General features: G+C 42.3%; 1 protein-coding gene across 13 annotated transcripts in view; it reads left to right on the top strand.

Annotated features, from left to right (window-relative positions):
* slc25a21 (solute carrier family 25 member 21) overlaps positions 1–27,599 on the top strand; it is a 766,657-nt gene that overhangs the window by 657,063 nt on the left and 81,995 nt on the right. For all 13 annotated transcript variants that reach the window (XM_041214360.1, XM_041214366.1, XM_041214359.1 and 10 more), the window contains one exon: positions 22,504–22,570. In XM_041214360.1, coding sequence (XP_041070294.1) covers positions 22,504–22,570 — 67 coding nt within the window. The remainder of the gene's footprint in view (positions 1–22,503; positions 22,571–27,599) is intronic.

Here is a 27,599-nt window from a genome sequence, read left to right on the forward strand (position 1 = left end):
CTGTACTATTTCAACTATTAAATATTTGGATGATTTTCATTGTCAGTGATTATTTATGAATCAGATATATTTAAAATTATATGCTATTCAAGGACAATTGAGTCACAGGTTTCAAAATGCATTTGAATTTTTACTGAATTGTTGTTTAAAAAAGCATACAAAATGTTTTTTTTTACCTTAGATAATCACTGCTCAGACATTAAAATGCATATGGTTTTGAAAAGGAGAAAAAAAGAACGTGAGCCTTTGGTTCATTTTCATCTACATATTTACACAATTGGAAATAGGAAAATCCACAGGGTGGCGTAAATGCAAAAGTACCCCTTCCCTGGAGCTCCATCACTAATCTTGCTCAAGTTTACTGGGTCAAAGTTCAGATGGAGGTCCTGGAATTTAATAGGCTGGCCTGCCTTCAGTATACTAACAAATAACTGTTGATGTCCATCTCCACAGAAGAGGTTAGAAAGTCTGACCCAACATTACCAGGGCTGGTGAGAATGATTACCCACTCAAGAAGAAACATGTAGATGCCCCTGAGCCCCCTTAATGAAGGGAGCAGCACCAAAGCTTTTTTTCTTAAAGAGGCAAAATAGATCTTCATGAGGCCAGACCATAATCCCAGCCTGGATCCCTGATGGGCCTCACTTATGCCTCTTTGTCAGCCAGAGAGCCTGTTCTCAACAAGCATATCTCCACAAATCATACAGAGTAGCAAAGAAGATTTTGGGTTTGTGATCTTCAATTTTTGGAGTCCCTACCAAAACCTATCTTTCTTTAAATGCATGCCTTTTAGTAGGTGAGCAGAAGCTCCCTCTTCTGTCTGCAAGGCTGTCTTAGAAACTTGAGCTGGGACCCAACATAGGCTTTGAATGCTAACAAAATTATTGTGCAAGTCCAGAATGACTGCAGATCTTTGGGGCCCACATTTTATTCGTGATATATTTTTTACATTTCATTCGAATAAATAAATCATTTTAAACTTTTTTCTCACTCCTTCATAAAGATGTGTACTCTAGCCAATATTTTGTCATTATGTGATTCCACTGGCACCAAAGTGGCCATGTTTCATGTTCTGAGACAGCCTAGCCACTAATATATGGGACCTTGGAGACCAAGCTGAGCTCAATTCGATTCTTACCTGACATGCAGAAACACACACTTTTTGGTGGTATATAGAGAATGAGCATTGGGAATTTTAGCTGATTTTTCTTCACCTCCCTTTTCTAGCACAATATTGCTGGATCAATTGTAGACCCCAACAAATCGCCTGACTGAGATATTGTAACTCCCAAAAAGTAGGTGTCAAACATTGAGCTTCTGGTTTAACAAATCTCAGTACAATCTTAGCCTATTCTTTACCCAGCTGGTCATCATTTTAGTGTTTTTACTACTTAAATGAGACATATCATCATACCAGAATGCAACATTCATAACAAAATGAATGAATTGATAGCAAAAATAGAAATCAATATGTATGACCTGATAGCTATTTCAAATACTTCAAGGTTACCAAGGCTGGACCATAAATCTTCAGGGTATTTGATATTTCAGAAGGACAGGAAGCTAGGAAAAGATGGTGGGGTAGCTCTGTTAATTAAAGATGACATGAGTGTCATAGTGACAGATGACCTCAGTTCAGAAGATAAAATGTAGAATTAGTTTGGGTGGAGATAAGAAATTGCAAAGTCCCTTGTGGAAATGGTTTACAGGCTCACTAACAGTAGCTACACTGTAGGACAGAATATACAGAAAGAAATAATGAAGATTTGTAAGAAAGATACTGCAATAATCATGGGTGATTTTAATATTCATATAGATTGGACAATTGAGAATTGCAAAGGTAGCCTGGAAGATGAGTTCATCGAGTGTATCCAGGACTATTACTTTGAGCAGCATGTTCTGGTGCCAACCAGGGAGCTGGCTATTTTAGACCCAGTAATGTGCAGTGAGCATGGATTAATTAATGACTTCATAGTAAAGGAACCTTTAGACAACAATGACCATAATATTGATAGAATTTCACATTCAGTTTTAGGATGAGAAGTGTGGGTCTAAAGCTAGTGTCTTAAATGTAATTAAAGTCAATTACAAAGGTATGAAGAGAGAGTTGACTAAAGTGAACTGGGAAAATAGATTAAAAGGCAGGACAGTAAGAAAGCTGTGGAAGACATTTAAGAAGCTATTTCATAACTCTCAAATATATACTACATTAAGAAAGACAGACTGCATGAGAAGGATGCACAATCCATGGCTAACAAAGGAAGTTAAAATTAGTATCATTTTGAAGGAAATGTGCACAATGCTGTGAAGATTAGTGGTAAGTTAGAAGATTGGATAGATTTTAGAAACCAGCAAAGAATGACTAAAATAAGGAGGGAGAAATTAGGGGCCCACTCACCGATGCATAAAATGAAAAATGATGTGGGGTGACGTCGGGTGTGCATCCCGACATCACCCTGCGTCATTTAGGTTTTCAGGTCGGTGGGCACGCAGCCGAGTCGGCTGCGCATCTGCCAACCTTAAGGCCATTAGTGAGGTACTTAAAACACTTAATGGACCTGCCCATCCAACTTTAAGGTTGGTGGGCAGGTGAAGAGCCCAGGCGGCCTTCAGAAAAAACATGAAACCTCATCCACGGGTGTGATGATGTTTCATGAGGGTGTTAAATTCTTAACATAATCTTCAAATAAAAGTTATGGACATGTCCCAGCTCATGTGACAGTGCCACATGAGGGGGCACGTCAGTAAAAATTTTTCTATTCCTTAATCTGTTTTTCACATTTGAGCCGATATCCCTGAGGCAGCATTTTGCCCCAGGGAGATCTGTGCACTGTTCTGCACGCGTGCTTGAAAGAGCGCACATCCAGCTCAGGGAATCCTCCACCCCCCCCACCCGCACAGGGAGCACACAGTGCTTCCGGGCACATGGCACATTGGGCGGGCCTTAATTGGCTTGTCCACATAAAATAGCTGTGTGCCCCTGATGGGGGGTGCCAATTGGGAACCCGACCACTCGCGCCGGCCCCCACTCCCGCACAACCCCGTCGATGGGGGGAAAATGCTGCCCTAAAAGTTTCTACAAGTATCCAAAAAGGACAAGAATAGCGAATGTGAGTGTTGGTCCCTCAGAGCATGAGGCTGAGGAATTAATAATAGGAAACAAGGAAATGATCATGTATTTTGTGTCTGTCTTCGCTGTAGAAAACATAAAAAGAATGCCAAGAATACTTAAAATCAAGAGGTAAAATAGAGGGAGGAACTTAAAACAATCACAATGGCTAGAGAAAAAGTACTAGTAAAACTATTAGAGCTAAAGGCTGACATTTCCCATAGACCTGATGGTCTGCATCCTCTGGTCTTAAAATAAGTGGCTGCAGAGATAATGGATGCATTAGTTGTGATCTTCCAAAATTCCCTAGATTCTGTAAAGGCCCCAGCAAATTAGAAAACCACAAATGTACGCCTCAATTCAAGAATAGGGGGAGATAAAGAACAGGAAACTATGGCCCAATTAGCCTTACATCAATCATAGGGAAAATGCTAGAATTCATTGTTAAGGAAGCAATAGCAGGACATTTAGGAAAACATAATGTGATCAGGCAGAGGCAGCATAGCTTTGTGAAAGTAAAGTGTGTTTAACTAATTTATTACAGTTCTTTGAGGATGTAACATGCAAGATGGATAAAGGGGAACCTGTAGATGTGCTGTACTTGGATTTCCAAAAGGCATTCGATAAGGTGTCACATCAAAGGTAGCTTCACAAAATAAGAACTTATGGTGTAGGCTATAACACATTAGCGTCAAAAGAGGATTGGTTAGTTAACAGAAAGCAGAGAGAAGAGATAAATTAGTCACTTTTGGGTTGGCAAGCTGTAACAAGTGGAGTGCCGCAGGGATCAGTGCTGGAGTCTCAACTATTTACAATCTGTATTAATGACTTGGAAGAAGGGACCGAGAATAAGTTAGTTAAATTTGCTGATGACACAGAGATTCACAGGAAAACAAGTTGTCATGAGGACATGAGTCAACAAAGGGACTTAGATAGATTAAGTGAGTGGAAAAAATATGGCAAATGGAGTATAATGTGGGAAAATGTGAACTTGTTCACTTTGGCAGGAAGAATAGAAAAGCAGTATATATTATTTAAATAGAGAGAGTCTGCAGAACTCTACAATATGGAGGAATCTGAGTGTCCTGGTAGATGAATCACAAAAAATTAGTCTGCAGGTACAGCAGGCGATTAGGAAGGCAGATGGAATGTTGGTGTTTATTGAAAGGGGAATCAAGTATAAAAATGGGAAAGTGTTGCGACAGCTGCGCAAGGCTTCACCTGGAGTACTGCATACAGTTTTGGTCTCCTTACTTAAGAAAGAACATAATTGCATTTGAAGCTGCTCAGAGAAGGTTCACTCGACTGATTCCTGGGATGAAGGAATTATCCATGAGGAAAGGTTGGGCAGGTTGGGCCTATACCCATTAGAGTTTAGAAGAGTGAGAGGTGATCTTATTGAAACACAAGACAGAGGATAGCTTGCTGCTCATTGTTACTAGCTTGTTATAAAGAGCCGGCATCATATTTTCCAAAGCAAGGTATTGGTCTCAGCTGATCCGTAAAGAAGAATGAGAAATTGCGGGGTGTGGGGTAGGTGGGGGGTGGATGTTAGACCACTATCAAGTTAGCGTGGCATACCATGGTACCTTGACAGGTTTCTGTTGTGCATTAACAGCAGTGGCAGCAGCTTACACCTTGAGATAACAGCCAGCTTTCTCAGGTAATGCCGCCTTTCACACACATGGTGACAGACTGTTGCGTGCAAGTTTCAAGCCACTCTGTTTGCACAGCAATCCTTCAGTGACAGTCTCTTATCAATGGCAAGCAAACCTCATTAATAATAGGCATCAGCCATTTAGCTTGTAATATTTGTCATATATCAAGTTACTGCTCTGCTGACTTAAGGTGATAGATGGAGGCTACTATACATGTTTTTTAAACAATTGCAGTTTTAAAAATAGGGAAGACACTTCTTGAAAGTCAAGATAAAATAATAAGTTATGGAAAAGACACAGCTCTTTTAAAAACATCTGTGTTTATTAGGAAGAATTTTTACACTAAAATAAATTTGAAGGATTTTGTAAGTTTACTATAGAGGCAAAGCTTTGAACCATTTACTGAACAAAATATGAAAAAGCCAATGATTCAAGATAGATGTGACAACCAATAGATAAATTACCTGATGTGTATAGCAAATGCATGACATGTTCTTGGCAATCATTTTAATTTTTTGGAAAGAATCTAGTTGTAATTTTGGGCTATTTTCACTTCAACGTTATTTTCCCTTGTTAGGGTAATTGATTTTGAGCAATAGTGTAAAATGGGCAATGGCAAATTGCCAGCCCATTTCATATCTCCCAATTGATATTTCCATTGAAGTCAATGGAAATAAAACTGAGAGAGGTGTAACCGGACTGCCAATTCACTATTTCATGTTTTAGACTATTAGCCAAAACCAAAATTAACCCGCTGTCCCAACTTGTTTGTCACAAAAAAAAACATTTGAAGACTTGTTTCCATTAATACACTGACAGGCACATGAAATTACCTAAAGCTTTCTCAATAAAAATTCAGTCCTGTTTAAAATCTCCATTTTATAGTAATTCCAATGTTTCACTGTTATTTTTAAGCCAAACACTAATTATGCAGTGTGATTGTATCTGCATTGACTACAATGATGCTGGATCCAACCAAAAAAATCCTCCACTAAAATTAGGTTAAATACCTAATTTTTTCACATTTAAATGTTTTGGCTGCAAATTGCAGTTGCGTAGCCCCCATACTTTCAGTGCTATGAGTGCTGTTTTGGTTCCAAAATGGCATCTGTGGCAAGTGTGTGCATAATTCTGGTGTTAGCAGGGCACAGGGAGCATGTTTCAAAAGTATGCAGAATAGGCAGATTGTGACATAATCACTGCCATTTTGAAATCAACACTATAGCTCACATCCTGACTTAACCACACACAGCTGAGCATGTGTCCAGCAACTCGATGGGCTCTCCACCAGCCCTATTTAAAGGAATCATCAGGTTAGTTGCTGATGATTTTCTACTTTCTGTTGCTGAGTTTGTAGAAGTGTCTGGTGGTTTGCACTGCTATTTAAAAGTTGCTGAATTTTACAGGGGATGATGTAGCAGTGCTGAAGGTCTTGGTCCTGTCTTCAATGATTCTGCTCAGATCACTTGCTCTCAGACATGGGTGCAATAATCTGCATCCGTCCTTGGCCAGCAGCACATCAGGGAGAAGGACGTGTTGCTAGAAGAGGGAGGAGGAGAAAGCGGAGCAGGCCCCAGGCGGCGGGCCTTATCCATCTAAGGTCACTCCTCCTACTACCAACTCAGCAGGGAACAGAGTGTTAGATTTTTCTGCTTTATGAAGGAGGTGCTTACTGAAATCTGCCATTTGTTGCAGTCAGAACTGCATCCTTGGAGCAGAGGGAAGACAATTTTGCCAGTGACTGTCTGTGAACAGGAACTTTGATGAGGGCGTGGCAGCCGATATTTGTAACCTTTCCAGTTTGCTGCAGCACCCACTTTTGTATAAGGGAGATCATTGGCACTTTGTATGTGAAGAGGCCTGAATTCATTGCGTTCTCTTTTGCCAAAGAGAAACAAGCAGAGCGAACACACAGCTTCATGAAGACTTCACAATTTCTCCATGGTGCAGGATGCCGCATGCCAATCCACAACTGGAAGGGATTCCACTCCTTCATTGTTCAACTAGTGTATCATGTGTATCATGCAGGCCAATGCCACTATCCTGGCAGCAATCATGGGCAGAATATCTGTTGAAGGGTCATAAGGACTCGAAACGTCAACTCTTTTCTTCTCTGCCAATGCTGCCAAACCTGCTGAGTTTTTCCAGGTAATTCTGTTTTTGTTATGGGCAGAATATTGCTGTCGGTGTGCAGGGGCGGGACCGACATGCGACGCATAAAATGACGCGAGATGACGTTGGGCATGCGCCCCGATGTCATCGTATGTCATTTCAATATTGCGTTGGGCAAGCGCACGCTGGAGGTGGCTGCATGCCTACCACACTGTCAACGGACTATTAAGGCCATTAAGAAAATAATTTACCTGATTAACAACGCTGCCTGTCCAATTTTAAGATTGGCGGGCAGGCCAAGAGCCCAAGTGGCCTTCACGTTTTCCAGAAAATCTCATCCACGGGTGGGATGAGGTTTCCTGAAGGTTTCATAAAATTAATAAATAAGTTTGGTAAATTTACAAACATGCCCCAGCTCATGTGTCACATGAGGGGACATGTTTAAATAACTTCTTGCTTTATTATTTAAAAACTTTTATTATGTACTTAATTTCCCTATGTGAAAGAGCACAGGCCCCGACTCTCCCTCCTCCCCCTGCCCGCACAGGTAGTGCTGAGCACACACACACACAACACATATAAGGAAAGTCATACTGCCACAAGAAATGTGCTCAAGCAGAGAGCAAAGGGGTGCTTTATCAATGCTTCCACTGCCTGGATCATTCTGGAACGAGCCCTGCAGTACTCGAGAGAGTGCAAGTGAAGATGTGTCGTGGTCTGCTGCATGTTAAACAACCTTGCCATCCTGAGGGGACAGCCCTTGCCACCAGTGGTGCTTCAAACAGCTGAATAGAAGAAGGAGGAAGAGGGGGCAAACAGCACATCCTCTTTCTGGTCAATCTGGCCATAATCAACTCATCCGACTGTGACATCAGTGAACCCAACTCAATTCCCCATTCACCAACAGTCCCATATTTTATCTTACCATCTGTCAGTGATCATCAAACATCCTTCATGGCCACAATGCTAAAATAAAAACTACCACAAAACAAACATCCGAACCAAATTTCTAATTCACAACTAATATTCCATACAAAAGTCAACCTTTGTTCATTCCCTTAGTGTCTAGCTTCCATGTGACTTTGCCTTTGCTAGTGTTTCTATGTGGTGCAGATCCTGTCTCTAAGCTACATTCTAAAGTACACATCATGTCAATATTTGAGCTGGTGGCTGTGATTGGGAGAGCAAGTGACAGAGTTTCTTTCCATTACTCACTTCTCGCTCTTGCGCGCTGTCTGGTGAGGTGACAGTTCTTGGGTATTTGAAGTGAAAAGGGCACAAGAGTGGTGGTTGGGCGGGGGGATGGTGGGTGGAGGGAGGGACCAAGAAGTGCATGCTTACATCATGTGCAGGAGGGTGTGGGATGAAGAGGAAGTGGTATGTGAGAAGGAGGATTAGGTATGAGCATACCATCTTCAATGGTTTCAGCCCCACTGCTGGCCAAGACCTCAGTCACTGTCATTCCAATAATGGCAAACCATGTTTGCCTTCCATGGGGTGAGACCATGTAGCTGTAACTGTCCCCAAATGGTTAGGTGCTGCTGCCTCCCGTTGTGTGCCACATGGTCCTGCAAGAGAGAGTGAAGTGTGTCAGTGAGTGTGTTGTAATCTTTTTGGGTGATGCGCCTATTATAGTTGAATAGCTGACAGTGTGTAGATGCTATGAGATGTGAGTGTGAGGCTTGTGGCAGTGCTAAGTGTCTGAGGATGAGGTGAAGTTTTGCATGTTAGGTATGAATCATGTTTGATGGAGAATGTTGGTAGGTGAGTAAATAGGGTTGGTGAATTGAACAGTGTGTGAGATGAGTAATTCAGTTGCAAGGATATGGCATTTTGAGATGAATTCACTGACCTTGACCACTCATGTGAGATCATTAAACTTCTTGAGCACTCGGTGCTACATTTCTGCAATGGATTTCTGCTCCCATTGCTTTCTCGTTTTTGTCTGAAGAGCCTCCTGACTCCCTTTGTTTAGATCATGTCTCTTCTCCAATTCACCTCCGGCAACAAGCCCTTCAGTGTTGTGTTTGAGAACATCAGAGTGTGTTCTCTGCCCTGTTGCATCATTAGTTAACTTTCTTGCTGGCTGGACTCTGCTTTCCTAGCAGCTCCCAGCACATGTTGCAACCAGAATGCACCTCCCACTTAAGAGGTGCCGGCTGGAATTAAATAGTACAGGCTCACAGGAACCTGGGCATCCCTGCTGGGGCTTGTAGCCATTCAGCAGGACATTTAGCGCTGGACTAGATGCAGAAATCATTTAGCTTAGCTGATGGTCTGAAGTTTGCATGCTGTCTACAGCAGAAAGAATGGGCACTTGTCAACTGTGCATCGAGATCCCTGCTTCCGTTTTGAGGTGCCACCAAATTTTGCCTCCTTTATTTTCTCATCTGCTAAATCTCAGTCTATTCAGCAGCTCAGGACCGTATTTTAAAATGTTGCTCTCTGACATAACCCGGCCATTCTTTAACAAATCAAGAATTAGATTATTGCACTTCAAGTTAATTCGATCAAACCCAAAATGGTTTTTTCAATGTCATGCCAATTATTCGACTAAGTGATTTTGGCAGTGACTGGCAGACGGAGAGTACTGAAATGATTTATCTCTTCAGTTACACCTGAGGGTCATAGCATTTAACACAGGACAACTCAAAAACCTTGGAAAGTGCATTTTTCCCTTTAAACATTTAAGGATTATGTGACAATTCGATGTACCGGGGTTATATATTGTAACTAGCTTGAGTTAGTGTTACAATGTCACCTGGCTCAATTTGCCATAAACCAACCTTTCCCTTTTCTCCTATCATATGTACTATACAAGTACCCAGCTCACCACAGGAGATGATTTGCAATGTTTTTGTAATGTAATACAGGAGTCTTTTGAGCCTTTTTTATCGTTTTCTTTCTTTGACTTAACGAAGGCTTTTCTTTTGCATGTTTATTCTTCCAAAATTAAGCCATTCACAATGACCCTAAAACCAGGCTTACATGTATTTCAATACCACCTACATACATCTTGATTATTCTAATGAACATAGAGAGTACTATTTATCTTTTCGAAAGCCATCTACTGACATTTATCCAACATTATAATTCCTTTTTCCTTCATCTGTATCTTATACAGGCAATGTTCTAGTTTTACATCATCAAATATCTGTATAGATGTCTTGGAAAAAGTTAATTACTGCAAGATTGTCTGGAAGAACGGCAGCACCGCTTGTTTAAATAACTAATGGATTCATGGATCAGAGCAATTCTGTGTCAGATTTTCTTGGCAACTGTTATTCATTTCTTAACAGCTAACATTCTTGCACTGAAAAAGATCTTTAGGTGAAACTGCATTGTGAAAAGTGACCTCTGCACTCTTGAGTACTAGAAATACCAGTTCTGGCTCGGATTGCTAGCAATCGTTTAGGCTGAACCCTTTCTACAACATTAAACATAATGCATTGAGGAAAAAGAAAACCTACAAAGCCTATGCATTCAATTAATGAAGTCTTAGATCTTTTGCAGTAAATGGTTCACACATTTTTCATGCTCAACAAAGTGACTTCGATGTAACAGTAGGCTGTATGATAAAAGTTACAGCAGTGATATGGGCCATTGATAAAATGAACTATAAGTGTTGTCTTCCATTCTTATAAGTTCATGCACAAAGCAAGGTTTCTGCTAAATTGATGAAATTGATGATAGAATACCAAGAAATGACTCTTTAGCATGTATGCCTTTCTTTAACCAAATACCAAAACACATTTCTGACAAACTGAGAAACTGTTTATTAAAATGTATCAGCGATGAAATTCTAGTTTTTAACTCTGTTTCTTTATATTATTATTTTATTTCATTTAAGAAATTAGCTATATTTTCTAATATCATTTGATGACTTCAGATTCTTATCCAGCTGTTACTATGAGTTCAAGAGTTTGCTCACAATTTGTCCCTTTCTCTCAGGACGGATAAAAACATAAAACATAGTAACACAAAATAAAATAGCCGCTCTACTTTTTTAACATCTTCAAATAGTCAACAGTTATATAAATTGTACATTTGAATGTTGACCAATGTTTAACAAAACAGTCAAATCAGATTTTATTAAATATTTCACTGGCAGAAAATCTTAAATGAATTCCTTGGGTAGCTACATCCAGAGGATACAAAAAAAGGATTAATAATTCTCCACGTTAGAGTGTCCAGTAATACTATGTTTATACCAGCTAGCTTCTGCCAGGTTCTGATTTGAATCCTCCTAGTCAAGAAAGAGCTTACATCCACACTATCAGTACATTTAAGTAAGTAACTTTACAATATCACCAGGAAGTCCAACAGGTCAGCTGACCATGCTTTAAATCCAATTTTGCAGTGCAGTGAAATTAAATTCAATGCATTTTCAATTCCAGTGTTGCACCTTCTCCAGGAGATGTCACATTTTCATGTTTGGAATTGGACTGGAATAGGGCTCAGGTGTTAATTTGTCACTCTTCCATTGCAGCAAAGCAGAAACCCCTTTGCAGCCCGCCTCCAAGAGCTGCTGACCCAATCAGAGGGGTGGCAGCTCAGCAGCCTTAACAGCATCACTGCTAGTGGTGGCCATTGCTGAGACTGCACCTGTAAGATGAGGGCGCATCGATGGCCAGTACCCTTGAAGAGGGGGTAAGTGAGGTCGAGGGAGTGAAGCCTTGGTGGGCAGATGATGCAATTGCCGTGGGAGCACCTATTGCTGCTGTGGGGCCCTTCTGTCCAAAAAGGTGCACCCTTCAAGCCCACTGGGAAGCCCTCAGGTTTCACTGAATGGTCTCCCCATGCAGTGGTGGGCCCTCCAACTGCTATCAAAATGCCTCTGGAGGCAAAAAGTGGCCCTTAATTGGCCATTTAAATGCCACAATTGGTCTTTGAGTGGGTGGTTCATCTGCCATCTTTCCTGCCTCTGGCAAAAAGACACGCCAGCAGCAAAACGTCATGCGTGCCACCCAATGCCTTCCTGCACCATTTTAACCAGCCTTTTCACCTCTATTCCCGCCGGAAAGGGCAAGTAAAATCTCCCCTTGACATTCAATAGCATTACTGTCATTGAATCCCCATGATCAACATCCTGGGGGATACTGTTGACCAAAAACTAAATACTGTGGCTACAAGAGCAGATCAGAGGCTAGGAATTCTGAGGATCATCGGGTTCAGTTGGTGGGGTAATTGGGTGGCCAGGGAGTTAATTGGAGGCTTGGGGGCTAATTGGGTGGTTGGAGGGCAGCCGGGTCTAGTTGGTGGTAGTCAGGTGGTTGAGGGCCTAGTAGGAGGGTCGGGTGGCGGTCAGGGTCATTTGGGAGGTGGTCAGGGTCAGTTAGGATGGAGGTTGATTGGAGGGTCAGTTGTGCAGTTGGGAGAGTCGTTGGGTTGGGCTGGGTTGGGTAAAGGTTGGGTGGTCGGGGGTGCAGACAGGTTGTCGGGGTAATCGGGTCACGAGAGTATGGTCAGATTGGGAGGGTAGTCAATGGGGGGGTTAGGAGTATGGTCAGGTGGTCGGGGGAGGTGTTCTTGTCTGGTAGGTGGGTAGTCGCGTGATGCTGTGCAATATGTTTACTTCAATCCACCTGGAGCAAATCAATGACAATGAGGAATGCCTTGCCTTTAAAATCAAATAAATCCATTCCCAAATGCTCCTATGGCTTTGATGGTAAAGTAGAAGGTGATACTGGTTCTTTTTGCTCTTGGCTGTTCACTGCACACATAAAATAATTGGAAATCATTTCTTCTATAGAACAAGTAATGTCCGGCCACCAGGCCGATTGCTGGGCTCTTGCTTGACATTTGCTATCCCTAAGTGACCTTGGTGAAATCTTTGAAGAATATCAAGCTGGAGTGTTCTTGGAATGACTATTCTGTTATTAAAAACTAGGTGTTGAATAATGCGAGATGTATATGCTTCCACTTCCTTGATGAAATGCAAATCCTTTAGATTGGTTCCTTCAACTGGTATCCTGAATAGTGGATCTGCTGTCATCTGCTACTTCCCTTAAACATACTCTGTTATGGAGTCATTTCTCATTAATCTTAACCTGAACCATTGAACTCCAGGCTCATTTTTGTAATCTCTTTCATGTTCAGAAGAGTGACTAGTGGCTTATGGTTTGTTTCAATTTTGAACTACAATACCATCATGAGTCCAAATATCTCTCACACACCCATGTTGTTGCCAATGTTTCCTTCTCAATTGTAGCATATCTTTTCTCTGTGTCTGTGAGTAACCTTGAAGCATAGTAAACTTCTCTATGTTTCCCATCTCTCTGCACTCAAAACAATATTGCACCCAGACCTGTAGACAATGCATCTGCTGCTACTATGGTCTATAGTTCTGGGTCGTAATGTGCTAAAATTTCAGAGGAAATTAAAAGATTTTTGATTTTTACCAAAGCATTTTGCTGGTCCATATTCCTGCACCACTGTTGACCCTGTCTCAATGGCTGTCTCAAAGACTTATTGACCTCTACCAAATTTGGTAGGAACTTGCCTACTTGGTTGACCACCCTGAGGAATCTCTGAAGCTCAGTAATGTTTCCTGGGCTGTGAAAACTCTCTGATCACCTTTGGTTTTTGTGGATCAACTGTTAATCCAGAGGCTTGTACAATGTGACCTGGAAATTTAATCATACATTTGGTGAATTCACATTTTTCATTCGTGGTTGGGCCTGTATCCTGTAAAACTTTCGTGACTGCTCTAACTCTACTATCGCGCTCTTCTCTCATGGAGCCATGTACAAGTATGTCATCCACATGGCATATTACTTCTTCTACGCCTTCTAGGCTTTTGAGACATTGTTTTCTGGAAAATTTCAGTAGCGAACACAATTCCAAACGGTAATCTATTAAAGCAATAATGATCAAATGGTATTATAAATGTGATCAGCAATCTGGATCCTTTGTCCAGAGACAAGTGCCAAAATCCATTGTTTGCATCTAATTTGTTGAACAGTTAGTTAGTTTGACAAGACTGTCAATTGCTGAGGCCATCAGGTGGATCTCACATTCTATTGATTTGTTTAGTTGAGTTAAATCCACACAGATTCTTGGCTTTGGGACAGTGACTATCCCTGAACACCATTTTTTTGCTATGCTTATTGGTGAGGTAACTCCTTGTTGTAGCACATTCACAGTTTCTCCCTTGACTTTGTCCAGGAGTGGGTGAGGGACTTTCCTCAGTATGAAGAGGCAAATTGGTTTAGCATCAGCTCGTAGGCTAATATGGTACATAGTCTTCAGTTTTCCCAAGCTTGTAAATAATCTTGGATCTTCATTCCTGAATGTGTTACTACAATGCTTATCAGCAACTTCATCAATTGTATAGATTAACTTCAATTTTAAGTATACCTTCCTACTTAGTAAAGAAGGTTATTGATTCTGGATGACATGCAGAGGTTCAATGATTTCTCCATCTTTGGGCTTCAATTTTGCCATGTATTGGCCTATAACATTCAGTGTCGCCCCACCTGGACCCTGTAACTTGATAGATGAAGGCTGTCGTGTAATGTGCTTAAGCCAATTTACTTGGTTGGATAAGACAGAAACTCCTGCCCCTGTGTCTAATTTAAGCTCCGTGGGATGTCCATCCACTTAAAGTTTACTTCCCCTAGGAAGTTATTTCCTTTCTGTGTGGTCCTTCCACTTCTTCTCTGTGGCTTGGCTTTAATATGTTTACCCTCTTTTTGCAGGCTATCTGTATTTTAGATTGGCAAACTATTCTAGTGAATAAAATGTCCTATTTTTCCACAGTTGTGGCACTCTACTCCCCCTGCTGGGCATTTTTCCCTCTAGTGCAGGTTTTTCCCACCAAACTGTGAGCATTTCAAGATGGAGGTTGGCACACTTTTCTCTGTTTTCGCAGGCTTCAGCTTTGGTGCACTTTCCCTCTTCTGATCTACATACTAAACAGCCTCACTCATTCCTTTCCATGGGACCTTGTTTCTTCCGCAAAGAAACACTCTATTTTGCTTTCTGAGCTCAGTTTGTCTCACAATTTGTACTGCCCTGATTAGAGTTAAAACTTCTCTCATTTGCAAGAGATCTGATGGAGCTTCATCTAGGACCACAACTACTATCAATTACAAATTAATTCATCCCTCAATATTCCATAGCCACAATTTTCTACCAGCCTGTATGGATCATTGATGAATGATTCTATGCTCCCGCCTGGTCTTTTCTTTCACTTGTTAAATTTTGCCCTTTCTATAATTAAGTTTTTGCAATGCTGAAATATGAATCAAATGTTCGCTGGACTTCTTCATAAGAAGTTGATGTCTCATAGATTCCCTCCCTCACTATTATGTCATCGGCAATAGCTCCAACCATTTTAAAAATTTGTTTATGGGATGGGCATCGCTGGCTAGACCAGCATTTATTGCCTATCCTTAATTGCCCTTGAGAAGGTGATGGTGTGCTACTTGTTTGAATGCTGCATTCCTTGTGGTGTAGGAACACCCACAGTGTTGTTAGGAAGGGAGTTCTGGGATTTTGACCCAATGACAGTGAAGGAAGGGTGATATAGTTCCAATCAGGATGGTGTGTGATTTGGAGGGGAACTTGGAGGTGGTGGTGATCATAGCGTGCTAACCTGATCCTTTGTTCTTTTCTGTGCAAACCAGATGCAGTTCTATATCTGAAAAACCTCTTTCTCCATTTGTCCCAGTGCTTTGCTTGTTTTGAGCCTTCAGTGCTGAGGAGTGATAGTGTGGATTTCATGTTTGTACCAGGCCCCAGAATTGTTATTGCTTCACTGGTGTTGCCTGTTGATTCTGGTCTGTGCTTACTGCTGTCTAAACTTCAGACCTGTATTTCAGCTTGTGTCTGCTGCACCCACGATGCTGTGACTTTTTGATGAGTTCTGAATCTGTTCCTTTCACCCTTGTTTTTAAGGATCTCTTGCCTACCAGGTCTGTAGCTGCTTCTTGGAGTTTTCTCTAAGTCCTTTACTTCCTGTCAGCTCCCACCTTGTTTCATTGTGTGTTTGGGGTCTAAATGTTATTCTTTCAGATTTGCCTATTCTCCCAAAGTAAGCTACTTAAAACTGCTGTTTGTTAAAACCATTACTCTTTATTTACAGCTACTACATATATATTAGGAACTCTGCATGAGGTTGGAACCTCTGCTCCCTCCAGGTTTTTGTTGCTCAATCATTTGGTGTTACATCATCTTTACATCAGCACCATGTGCTTCTGCATTAACCTTTTACTCTAAATCTCCCCCACTCCCCAAGTCTTTGGGTGGAATTTTCCATACCCATTGGCATTGGTAGTGTTCGGCAGCGTGAACAGACAATATGGCGAGACGTCCAGAAATTGGTTTCACAAACCACTGACACCAGTTTGCGATTGTCCCCTCAGCCCATCGATGGGCTGCCATCGGATGTCGGGAACCTCATTGTAATACATGTATGCATATCACTATCAAGCCAGATCACGTCGATGTGTTTCACAACAGCATATCTAAGATGTGCACTTGGCAGCCTGCACTTTGAGGGGAACTCGGAGGTGAGTGCTCTGTAATGTTGCACAGCGCTCACCTGGGTCACCTATTGGATTTCAAGGTTGAGGCACATTGTTGGAAGGGTAGTGAATGGCAGGGGCAAGGGCTGCCCTGCGGTTGAGGCGACTTAGGGGTGAGGGCAAAGGCTGCCCTGCATTTGAAGGTGGTATGCAAGCACATGCAGGGTTGTGGGGGAGGGAAGTGGGCATGCATTCAGGAAAACTTGTATAACATGACCATTCCCCTGCAGCGGAGACAGTTCAGACGCAGCCACATTGATATCCATCGGGTCTCTAGCTTATCTGCCCACTCAAGCGACGCAAAGGCATGAAAGAGCCACCAAGTGCTCCAGAGCTTTTCACCCCTCGAGCACACACTGCAAACTAATGAGCGTTTTAGTGGACTGCAGAATAATTGGATGACTGAGCACATTGTACAATCTCCTTGCTAAGGCTGGCTGTGGAGCAGATACTTGTGGAGGAGCTCACAGCCCCTTGCAATGTCATCATTCTGGTTTGGACCAGTCTCCCCAGTGGTTCAAGATAATAGTGCAACGTTGCAGCGTGGATTAGGAGAATGCCTGAACCTGAGCTGAGAGCACAGCTTGCAGTCCAATGGGCAAAGCTGCCGCCAATCGATTGGGTGGAGGTGGTTGGGGTTTTGGGCATCCATGCAGTGCATAAAGCTCCGACATCCAAGTGGTGGCCAGCACACCCCAGGATGCATTAAGGGGCCTTCAAACTTAACCAAGAGAGGTTCTTAGTATACCCAAGCCAACCCATGAGTCTCTCTCTTTCATCCTGCCGGAAGAGTACATCAGGAGCATGGAGCCTGGTGAACTAGCTGTATGCCTTGCAGCGTGCAGAGAGTGAAGATGACAGAGAAGAAAGCGATGGAGGCACCTGGCTGGGCAGAGGGAGGAGTAGCATCCTCAGGAAGAAGGGGTGGCTGGGGCTCCAAAGTCCCAGGAAGGCTTTGAGAATGTCAGGTTGTAAATATTTATGTCTTAACTTGTCCTTTTGCTTCCAAGATAAAGGAGAGGTGGGGTTTCCAGGATTAACAAATGAGAATTTCCACCTGGTTACAAGACCCATTTGATTCACATTGCCATGGTGATGGGCTTTGACAGGGAAAGGGTTTCTAAGGTATCCCTGAAAACTCACAGACAAAGGCAGTCTGCGAGGATGAAGGAGAGAGAGAGCAGCTAGAGGTCGAAAGTCTCTGTGGTTCAGTATGCAGGAATACGAGTAGGAGCTCGCCACAGGATTGAAAAGTCCAACTTTGTGATGATTTAAAACAAGGCTGGAAGATTTGTCTAGCTCCACAGGCGGGATGAGGTTCCTAACATTAATTAAAAATAAAAATGTTTTGACAGAATTTTTACTATGTCTTTGTTCATGTGAGTGAGCCCTATGTGGGGACTTGTATTTCACATTTTCAAAATCTTTATTCTTGCCTTCAGGGAGCTTTCAGTGCGTGTTCCCCCGTGCATGCGCAGACTTTTGCCTTCACACTCCTCCCGCCCCCAACCTGGCAGCGTTGAGCTTCTCTGTGCATCTTTCCTGCTGGCTGGCAATTAATTGGTCAGCCAGTGTGAAAGCACAGTCGGGCGCTGATCGTGGGCAGTGGACTATTTCCTGACCGCTCCCGTGCTCGCCCGCCTGCCGCGCCTGCCCAATGACCCTAAACTCTTGCCCATAGAGGATAAAACCTCAGGTCCAATGGATTGTGTCTACATATTTTAAAAGGATCTAGGGAAGAGATAGTAAAGGCATTGCTACTCATATTTAAAAATTCATGAGAAAAAGTCATAGTGCCAGAGGACCAACAGAAGGCTAATGTAATTCCTATATTTAAGAATGGGGACAGAACAATTCCAGGGAATTGTAGACCAGTCAGCTTAACATCAGTGCACTCCCTACTAAAGTAGACAATGGAATAGTATCTACAAATGAGAAATATTAAGCATGTATTTCAAAAGGGAAAATTTGTTTGCAAAACCTTATTGAAATTTTTGAGGAGGTAACAGAGAGAGCGGTCAATGGTAATGCAGTAGATGTAATTTATCTGGATTTTCAAAGAGCCTTTGATAAAATGCCCCATAATAGACTAATGAATAAGGTCAGAGAATGTGGAGTGAGTGGGCAAGTAACAGAATGGATTGCCTGTTGGCTTCAAGATAGAAAGAAAAGAATGGGAATAAAGGGTAGCTACTCAGAGCGGCAGAAGGTGGAAATTGGTGTTCAACAAGGATCAATGCTGGGACCACTGCTATTCCCAATTTATATTAATGACTTTGAAGCAAAATCACAGTTTTGAAATTTGCAGATGACATCAGATTGGCGGGGTGGGATAGTCAATACTGAGGAGGACTGCAACAAATTTCAAGAGAACATTAATAAACTTGCAGAATGGCAAATAATTTGCAAATGAAGTTCAATACAGATAAATGTGAAGTAGCACATTTTGGTAGGAGAATTACTTGTTACTTGAATTACTTATTACTTGTAAGGTGCAAGTCTAGGTGGGATAGAAGAAGAAAGAGATTTTGAAGTGCAAGTACATCAATCACTAAAAGTTGTGCCACAGATTAGCAAGACAATAAAAAAGCAAACCAAGCACAATGTTTTATCTCCAGGAGGATGGAATTGAAAAATAAGGAAGATTTGCTAAATCTATATCGTATCTCGGTTAGACCACATTTAGAGTAAGTACTGCATGCAGTTTTAGGCACTATATTATAAGAAGGATATGGAGGCACTGGAGAGGGTGCAGAGAAGGTTTACAAGGATGTTACCAGAAAAGCGTGGGCAAACAAATCAGGAAAGGATTGACAGGCTGGGTTTCTTTTCTCTTGAAAAAAAGGCTGAGGGTGACCTAATAGAAGTCTTTAAAGTTATGAAAGGTTTTGATAGAGTAGATAAAGACAGAATGTTTCCTGTTGTGGGGAAGAACATAACTAGAGGGCATCAATAAAAGATGGTCAACAAGAAATCCAATAGGGAATTTAAAATAAACTTTTTTTCCCTAAGAGTGGTGAGAATGTGGAACTCGCTACCATGTGGAAAGGTTGCACTGAATAGTATAGATATAATGAAGGGGAAACTGGACAAACATATAAAGAAGAAGGGAAAAGATGGTTATGATGGTGGATTTAGATGGGAAAAGAAGTTCGAGTGGAGCAGAAGCATGTGGACTGGTTGTGTTGAATGCCCTGTTTCTATATATCCTATGCAATTCAAGTAGGCCCCAAGTGGGGTTGGCCTGCCAAGGCCAGTCAGACAGGCCTCGGCAAGGACAGGGGAAGGATGTTGATGTAAAGGACAGCTGGGCAGTCTTCCCACAGGGGTAGCCCTTGCTGCTAGTCAGTATCTCCACTGGGCACAGGACGCCCAAACAGGAGGGGATGCCCCTGCCATGCCACAGGCACGCCTGCCAGGGTATATCTGGTGACTTGCCCACATGACATGAATTAACCCATCCCCTGCCGCTGGAAGAATACCTGTGGTAGTGGGCTGAGGCCCTTAATTGTCTCTTAATTCGCCATTTATGGGCCTCCAGACAGGAAGGCCATCCTTCCCACCCCAGACTTAATTGGGGGGATTCAGGAGGGTAACAGAATTTCCACCCTGAGCCTTCCTGGCCCACTATATGGCGCTTCCCGCCTTCCAGCCCACTCTCGGGATGGGGCGAGCATTAAATTCTGTGCAATTTTTCTGTGATAACATTTAGTTCTAAATTCCCACATGCAGCAAATCCCTTTAAATACAACTTGGTTCTAATGCTTCAAGCATTTGGGTAAAAACATCTCAGTGATTCATTCAAGCGCTTTTAGTTACTTCAGCTGTCCCTTAAACTGTGCTCTGCTAGCTAAGCTGCTTTGTTTGAATTTTTACTGTCAACTACTCCATCTTCCACTTTTAGTGAGTTATTTTACCTACTTTTTAATAAAGAGATACACACTGAGCCATCAAAGGAGCTCATCAGTTGTGGAATTCAAATCAAAATGTTTAGATTGGAACAAAAAAATGTTACAAAATCTGTGTGTGGATGTTGGTTGAGTTCAGATTAACATCCACCTCCCCTTCTTCCTCCGCCACTACAGTTGAATAGTCTGCCAAAACTTGTGTCTATGCTCAGTTATAATGAATGGCCATGGATGATGCACTCCTTTTGTTTTGAATGTTGATCCCACGTGGCAAATCACTATTGAGTTTCCCTCCTTTGTGACACAACCTACGGTTATCCTTTTTCTCCACCCCTTCCCCTCGCCTTAACTGAACTATTCTTAATAGTGAGTACATTTCAGATCAGTCTACAAGTTCAAGCTAAAGTTAGAGCTATCAATACAGCTCACATTGTCTAACCCTGGTCCAACTTGTTCTGTGCTTTACATGCTCTTTTTGATGGCTGAGACTCTGCTCACATTCAACCTCTTGGCCTCTTCTCTCATCAGGATTGCATTGTCCTACTGTACTATTTTAACGTCTCCACTACCATGTCATTGCTCTACTACTCATTCTTTTTACAGTAGATTAAGTTTAAGGTACACTGTTCCAACCTGCCTTGCCTGCCTCTACCTGCTGCTGTTATTTACTGGATTTCAGGGCTGTACTTGAGTGCACTGCTGGCATCTCAGCTTTACTCTGGCAATATATTGGACCTAGGGCAGAAAGCTGCTTTCTTCTAGGGAAAATTCAATTTCTTTTCTGGCTTCTTGGCTTTATTGGGATCTTGCCCTACTGCCTATGTCTACTAAGACTTTATTCTCAGTTGGACTGCTTCGAAACCAGTGTATGTCTTGCTTCCAAGGCTTCAGTTTCTGCTCCTCAGTTGGGACTTTCACTTTACACTGAGCTAGCTCTGATCTGTTCCTGCTGATTCCCATCTCACCTCAATTCCATTCCCATCCTTCTGAATTATCCTTGTTTTGCCTGGTTTCCTTCTACTCTTCTGATAACTTCTTCTCCTTTGATCCCCTCACCCTCTTCCACCTCAGTTCCCACTCCTTTAAAATTCTCATTGACTATTATTCCCCTGTTCCCACGCTGCTTCACTCTTATTATCTCTCAAAGATTCTACATTGCTTTCCTCCCTCAGGGAAGTCTCAATTTTGGTGTTTTTGGACCACCTCAGCTCCCTTGCGCTCTCTCTTATAATTCACTGCTCTCTTGTCCTTCATTAAAAACTCCTTTGATATATACTTGCCAATCCATATTCATGACTACTCCTTTACCTTACCATTTCCTGTGGCCACTCTACTCTTATGACTATGCCTGTAGGAAGGCCATTTCTGACCACTTCCTTGAATTCACCATGACCCACAGATCCCTGTATCCACTCCCCAGCAACACCATTTGCTTTTGTGTTCCCCTAGAAAAAAGTTCTCCCACAAGTCGCTTACAACAGTGCCTTCCAAGTTCTTCTATTGACTATGATACCTCAGCAGCTGTCAGTTTGCTCAACCACTGTTTCTCCTCTATGATTAATTACTGTTTCCTACCCTGGTCATTTCCCTTGGTGTGTCTCCTATTTTTGCTCTCTCAAGTCCATAGAATGCAGTCTTGAACATATCTGGTGCATAACTGGCTTAACTATTCATCACTGGATCTTCCTGAACCATACCAAATTCTATATCTCCTCTGCCAAAACTGCCCACTACTCTATGATTATCCTGGAGAGCAAAGATAACTTCCAGCTTCTTTTCTGAATTACAAATTGCTCCTTAGGTTCATTTTCCTTGCTCCTCCTTTACTTCTAATTGGTTTTGCCAGCCAGAAGTTACATTGTGTCAAGAAAGAATTATCATTCAGAGGATGGAGATTGTTATAACTCAGCAACTGACCTAGTTTTCACACAATTTGCTTTGCTGGGAGGATGAGAAAGCAATTACCAAACAGTTACTGCATTAATAATTTATAGCAATTGTGGGTTTTCATCAAACTGATCTTGCAGGTTTACAATTATAAGGTAAATTTTAAAGAAAAATTAACAGTTAATATTATTTTCACAAACTCAGATTAGCAAACCACATAGCAACTTGCTAAAATATTTAGGACTGTTGCATTTTTTGAAATTTGGAAATGAAATATGTTTTTTTCTTTCCTTCATTAGGATTCTTGGCTTTTACAAAGGAATTTTACCTCCCATCCTAGCTGAGACACCTAAAAGGGCTGTGAAGGTAAGTGCAATGTTTTCTGTCTTTAAACTATTACACAATGGAAACTGTGAGGCTGCTGTTCCGGCCATGAGTCAAGAGGGCTTGTGATGAAAGGGTACAAATAAGTTGAGTTCTGGATATACTGGGATCCATCCTTCTCTGGCAGAGACCCCGCTGCCATATATCAGAGAAGGCTATTGGCACAACTGGGTATGTGACCATGGGCAGAGACTCTCAGGCTGGTTGTTTGATGGGCTGTTGAGAGCAAATATTGGCCTGCTGAACTAGCAAGAGAAGAAACATTTCCTCAGGATATTTTGGACAGCATATAGGTTACTCTTGCAACATTTTGAGAGAGAAAGCCCAAGCATTCCCACTCTCCTGATTGCACATTCTTTGACAGGAAGTTGATCCAGGAATTAAAAGCCCACAGATTTTCAGGCCCCACTATTTCACTCCTGTATTTAAAGCATTGCTTTAGACTTTCTGGCCTTGATCTACAAGTATACCATTTAACCTGGATGAGGTCAGAAAGATATTTGGATACTCGCTGTACCTGGAGGAGCTTGCAATTTGCCTGATAATAAAGGCAGCATGGCCTCCACCAGATTTTGCCATTTCCCCAGCATGCATGCTGGATGTAGGTCCTACATTTTAGGGTTCAAAGGTTAGTGGAAGGTCAAGGAAAGTTTTGCTGACAGTGAGGACTGATGTTAAAATTGATTTTCACTTATTAATGACATGCCCACACAGTGGCTGACCTTTATGATGTACCAGTATTGGTTGCCATGCTGTCTCAGACAAAATTGTCTGGTGGAAGCTAGAAAGAAAGTCAGTCAGACTTGCATTTATATAGTGTTTTTCATGGCTGCCGGACATCCCAAAGTGCTTTACAGCCAAGAGGTACTTGTGAAGTGCAGTCACTGTTGTAATGTAGGAAACATGACAGCTAATTTGCAAATAGCAAACTCCCACAAACAACAATGTGATAATTACCAGATAATCTGTTTTTGTGGTGTTAGAATAGTACCACGGGATTATTTACATTGAACTAAGCAGGTAGATGGGGCCTCAGTTTAATGTGTCATCCAAAATACCACATCTCTGGCAGTGCAGTATTCCCTCAGTATTGCACTGGAGTGTTAGCCTTGTGGTTTTTTTTTAATTCTCAAATGCTGGAGTGGGACTTGAACTCGGAGCCTTGTAAATTTGAGTCCATATCCAGCATGCAAAATGGTCCCATGGCTAAATATATGACCAAGAAAGGGGGGCATTTCCAAGGCCAACAGAAGCACTAATGCTATCTGTACTCCCAAGCAAAAACCTATCTGTCATGACTTGCCTTTAAATGTTTTGTGTGAAAAGTTTTATATATTAACGCAATTTTTATTATACGAATCTTCCATGGTGTCATCCATAGAAAGTCAAGTCAAGGGCCAGATTTTGCAGAGTCAGGCCAACTTCAGAGTAATTTAAAAATGGCTGGCATGATCCAATTTCGGGATTCTTGCACAAATTCCCAGCATTGGCAATTTTTGTCAACACAGGGTAAGGATGCAGGAAGTGAGTCTGCACCATGGACTCCCAACCTGGCTGGTTCCATTGAGGGGATAAGCATCTCATACACCCCCCAGTTTTCCTGGTCTTGGTCTGGCTTGTTGAAGACACAAGTTTCATGGCCCCTTAGAGGAGTCTTGAGCCATAGTCTGCACTCGGGAACCTTTTGAAAGATATGCTTAAATGATCCTACCCATCTCCCTTTCATGCATCCATGCCCCCTCCATGCTCCCATGCTCCTTCCATGCCCCCTCCATATCCCACATTCCCTTTCTATGCCTCCCTACTCCCCATGCCCCTTCCTGATCCCCCTGCATCCTGCTTGCCCACTCACCCTGAATGTATTATCGAGCCAGTGAGCCATATAACAATGGCAATCCTTGAAATGGGAAATGTATCAACGGAAACAGATGGTCAGACATTTGTTTCTCCAGATGGCCTTATTAGGAATGTTTGACTAAGCTCCAAGGCTCACTAGGATTAGCTCAGCAGGGGGTCTGTTTTCATAAACTGAGGTGGGGTGTTTGATTGATTGACATCTTTATGAAGTTATAATAAGTTATTATTTCATTGAATTGTTTCTTTTAATGCCTGTATATTTATTTGGACAAGATTAAGAAGTCTGAAGTTTGTTAAAGCTTCTGTTATTGATACTATAATGTTTCTGCTTGGTTGAAAGGTTATAAGAGCAGCAGTTTTTTTCAAAGCAGATTTTTGAATGGGTTTTTTCTAATGCATTTCAAGACTTGCCATTGTTATTATATAGCTCATTGGTTCTATAGTGTAAACTGGGTGAGTGGGCATGGAGGATGCAACAGGGCTATGGAAGGGCTGGAGTGCAGGGAGATGGTTTGGGGGCATGGAGGGCATGGAAGGGGAATGGGGGTATGTAGGGGCTATGGAGGGCTTGGAAGGAGCATGGGAGCATGGAGGGCATGGGAAAGCAAGAAGACAGGGTGGGGCTGCGAGAGCTGAGGGCCTAAAAGTCCTTAATATAACTGGGATGAAGTCCCAAAGAACTGAAGTGGGCCTTCTAAGCAGCACACCTCAGCAATTGCCTGCCTTCGTGGCCAAATCTGATCTGCTTGCAGAGTCAGCCTGACTCAATCCTGCCCTGCATCCCTATGGGGTCACTTATATGGAGACTGGTTGGCCAAGTCAAGAAGTTTCCTGACTTGAGCTTCCTGCCTCGATGGTGAAACTCCGGCTCCAAGTGTCATCTTCAGATTAAGCAGGTTTAGAGGATAATTGGATCAGGGCACACAGTGGTAATTTAATTGGTGCAGTAATGAGGCATTACAGTGCCACCGCTAGTAGGAAGCTGGAATTACCATGTGACATGTTGATTGGCAGTTTTCACTATAAATATGGGCATAGAAATATATAATAGCAAAAGCTGATGCAAAAGTTTGATAAAAGTCTATGAATAGGCAGTAGGACTTTGTAGACAGCAGTATGTCCAAACATAAGATTTTCTAACATTGTGTTGTGTTGGATGTATATAATTCCTGTTTACCAGAGAAATGAATGTTGAAAAAATTAGTCATACACAGAACTAAGCTATTCAGCCCATTGTACCTGTATCAGCTCTTTGAAAGAACTAGTCTTTCCCCGTGGAACCGCAGTTTGTTTTTCCTTACCATGATTCTATCCATTTCCTCTTTGAAAGTTATTATTGAATCTGCTTCCACCATCCTTTCAGGCAGTGCAATCCAGAACAATTCGTTACATGAAAAAAAATGCCCTCATCTGCCCCTCTGATTCTTTTGTCAGTGCCTTTAGGTCACCAAACAATGCACTACTTTATATATTGTGTTACTTTTTCATTTTTGTCCAAAAACTATATTAAAAAAGTTAAGTGCGGTCACATATTTCCAAAAAGCTTATTAAGGGGTGCTTTTCCTGATTTTGATTCAGGGGATAAAACAGTGATAGGTTGAGAGATAAAACAGCCAGAGTTCAGGTGATAAAACAGTGAGTGTTCAGGGGATAAAACAGTGAGTGTTCATGGGATAAACAGCGAAAGTTCAGGGGATAAAACAGCGAGAGTTCAGGGGATAAAACAGCGAAAGTTCAGGGGATAAAACAGCGAAAGTTCAAGGGATAAAACAGCGAGAGTTCAGGGGATAAAACAACGAGAGTTCACGAGATAAAACAGTGAGAGTTCAGGGGATAAAAGAGTGAGAGTTCACAGAATAAAACAGTGAGAGTTCACGGGATAAAACAGCAGGAGTTCAAGAGTTAAAACAGCCGAGTGGAGAGACAGTCGAGAGAATGAAAACAGTGTGAATACAGAAATGTAAATTTCTAAACAAGCACACGGAAAGTAAGAATTTATAGGCACAGGAGAGGGAGTTGAGGAGTAAGGGTGAAGAATTTCTACTTTCTACTGTTCTCCAGTTTATAGTTAATAGTTAATAGCATAATAGTAAGGTTAAAGCAAGTAAAAGTAACAAAAAAGTGATTTAAAAGTTTAAGGTTAAGGCATGGCAGGACAGTTCATTCAAGTGGAATGCCCGTCGTGTGGCATGTGGGGAATCGTGGACATTTCTTGTGACCCGGATGAGCCCATGTGCTGGAAGTGTCACTGGCTGCACAAGGTTGAGCTCTGCATTTCAGAGTTTGAGCAGCGGCTGGAGTCACTGAGGTGCATTCGTGAGGTAGAGAACTACTTCAGCACATTTAGAGAGTCACACTGCAAGTTAGGGGCTAGAAGGCAGATAGGGAATGGGTAGCTGCCAGGCAGCCCATGAGAAAGACAGGTAGTGCAAGAATCCCCAGAGATCCTGCTCACGAACCAGTTTTCCATTCTGGATATTGGTCAGGATGATGGATCCTTGGAGGAGCGCATCAAGAGCCAAACCGTGACACCACAGGTGGCTCAGCTGTACAGGAGGGGAGGAAGAAGAGTGGAAGGGAAGTACTGGTAGGGGATTCTTTAGTTAGGGGAGCAGACAGGCATTTCTGTGGTCGTCAACATGACTCCAGGATGGTTTGTTGCCTCCCTGGTGCTACGGTCAAGGATGTCACAGAATGGCAGCAAGGCATTCTTGTTGGGGAGGACGAACAGCCAGAGGTCATGGTCCACTTTGGTATAATGACAGGTAGGAAGGGGGATGTGGTCCTGCAATTGGAATTCAGGGAGCTAGGTAGAAAATTAGCAAGCAGGGCCTCTAAAGCAGTAATGTCTGGATTACTCCCAGTGCCACGTGCAAGTGAATACAGAAATAGGAAGATAAGACAGATGAATGCGTGGCTGGAAAGATGGTGCAGGAGGGAGAGCTTTAGATTCCTGGGACACTGGGACTGGCTCTGGGGGAGATGGCACTTAATACAAGCCAGAGGGGTTGAATCTGAACAGAGCCGGGACTGAGGTCCTTGCAGGTTGTTTTGCTTGTGCTGTTGGGGAGAGTTTAATCTAGCTCAGCAGGGGTTTGGGAACCAGGAGAGAATATTAGAAAGTAATACCAGGATGCATGGAATGTTGGGAGAG

The sequence above is a fragment of the Carcharodon carcharias genome, chromosome 20, assembly GCF_017639515.1.
Source record: "Carcharodon carcharias isolate sCarCar2 chromosome 20, sCarCar2.pri, whole genome shotgun sequence".
Taxonomy (NCBI): Eukaryota; Metazoa; Chordata; class Chondrichthyes; order Lamniformes; family Lamnidae; genus Carcharodon; species Carcharodon carcharias.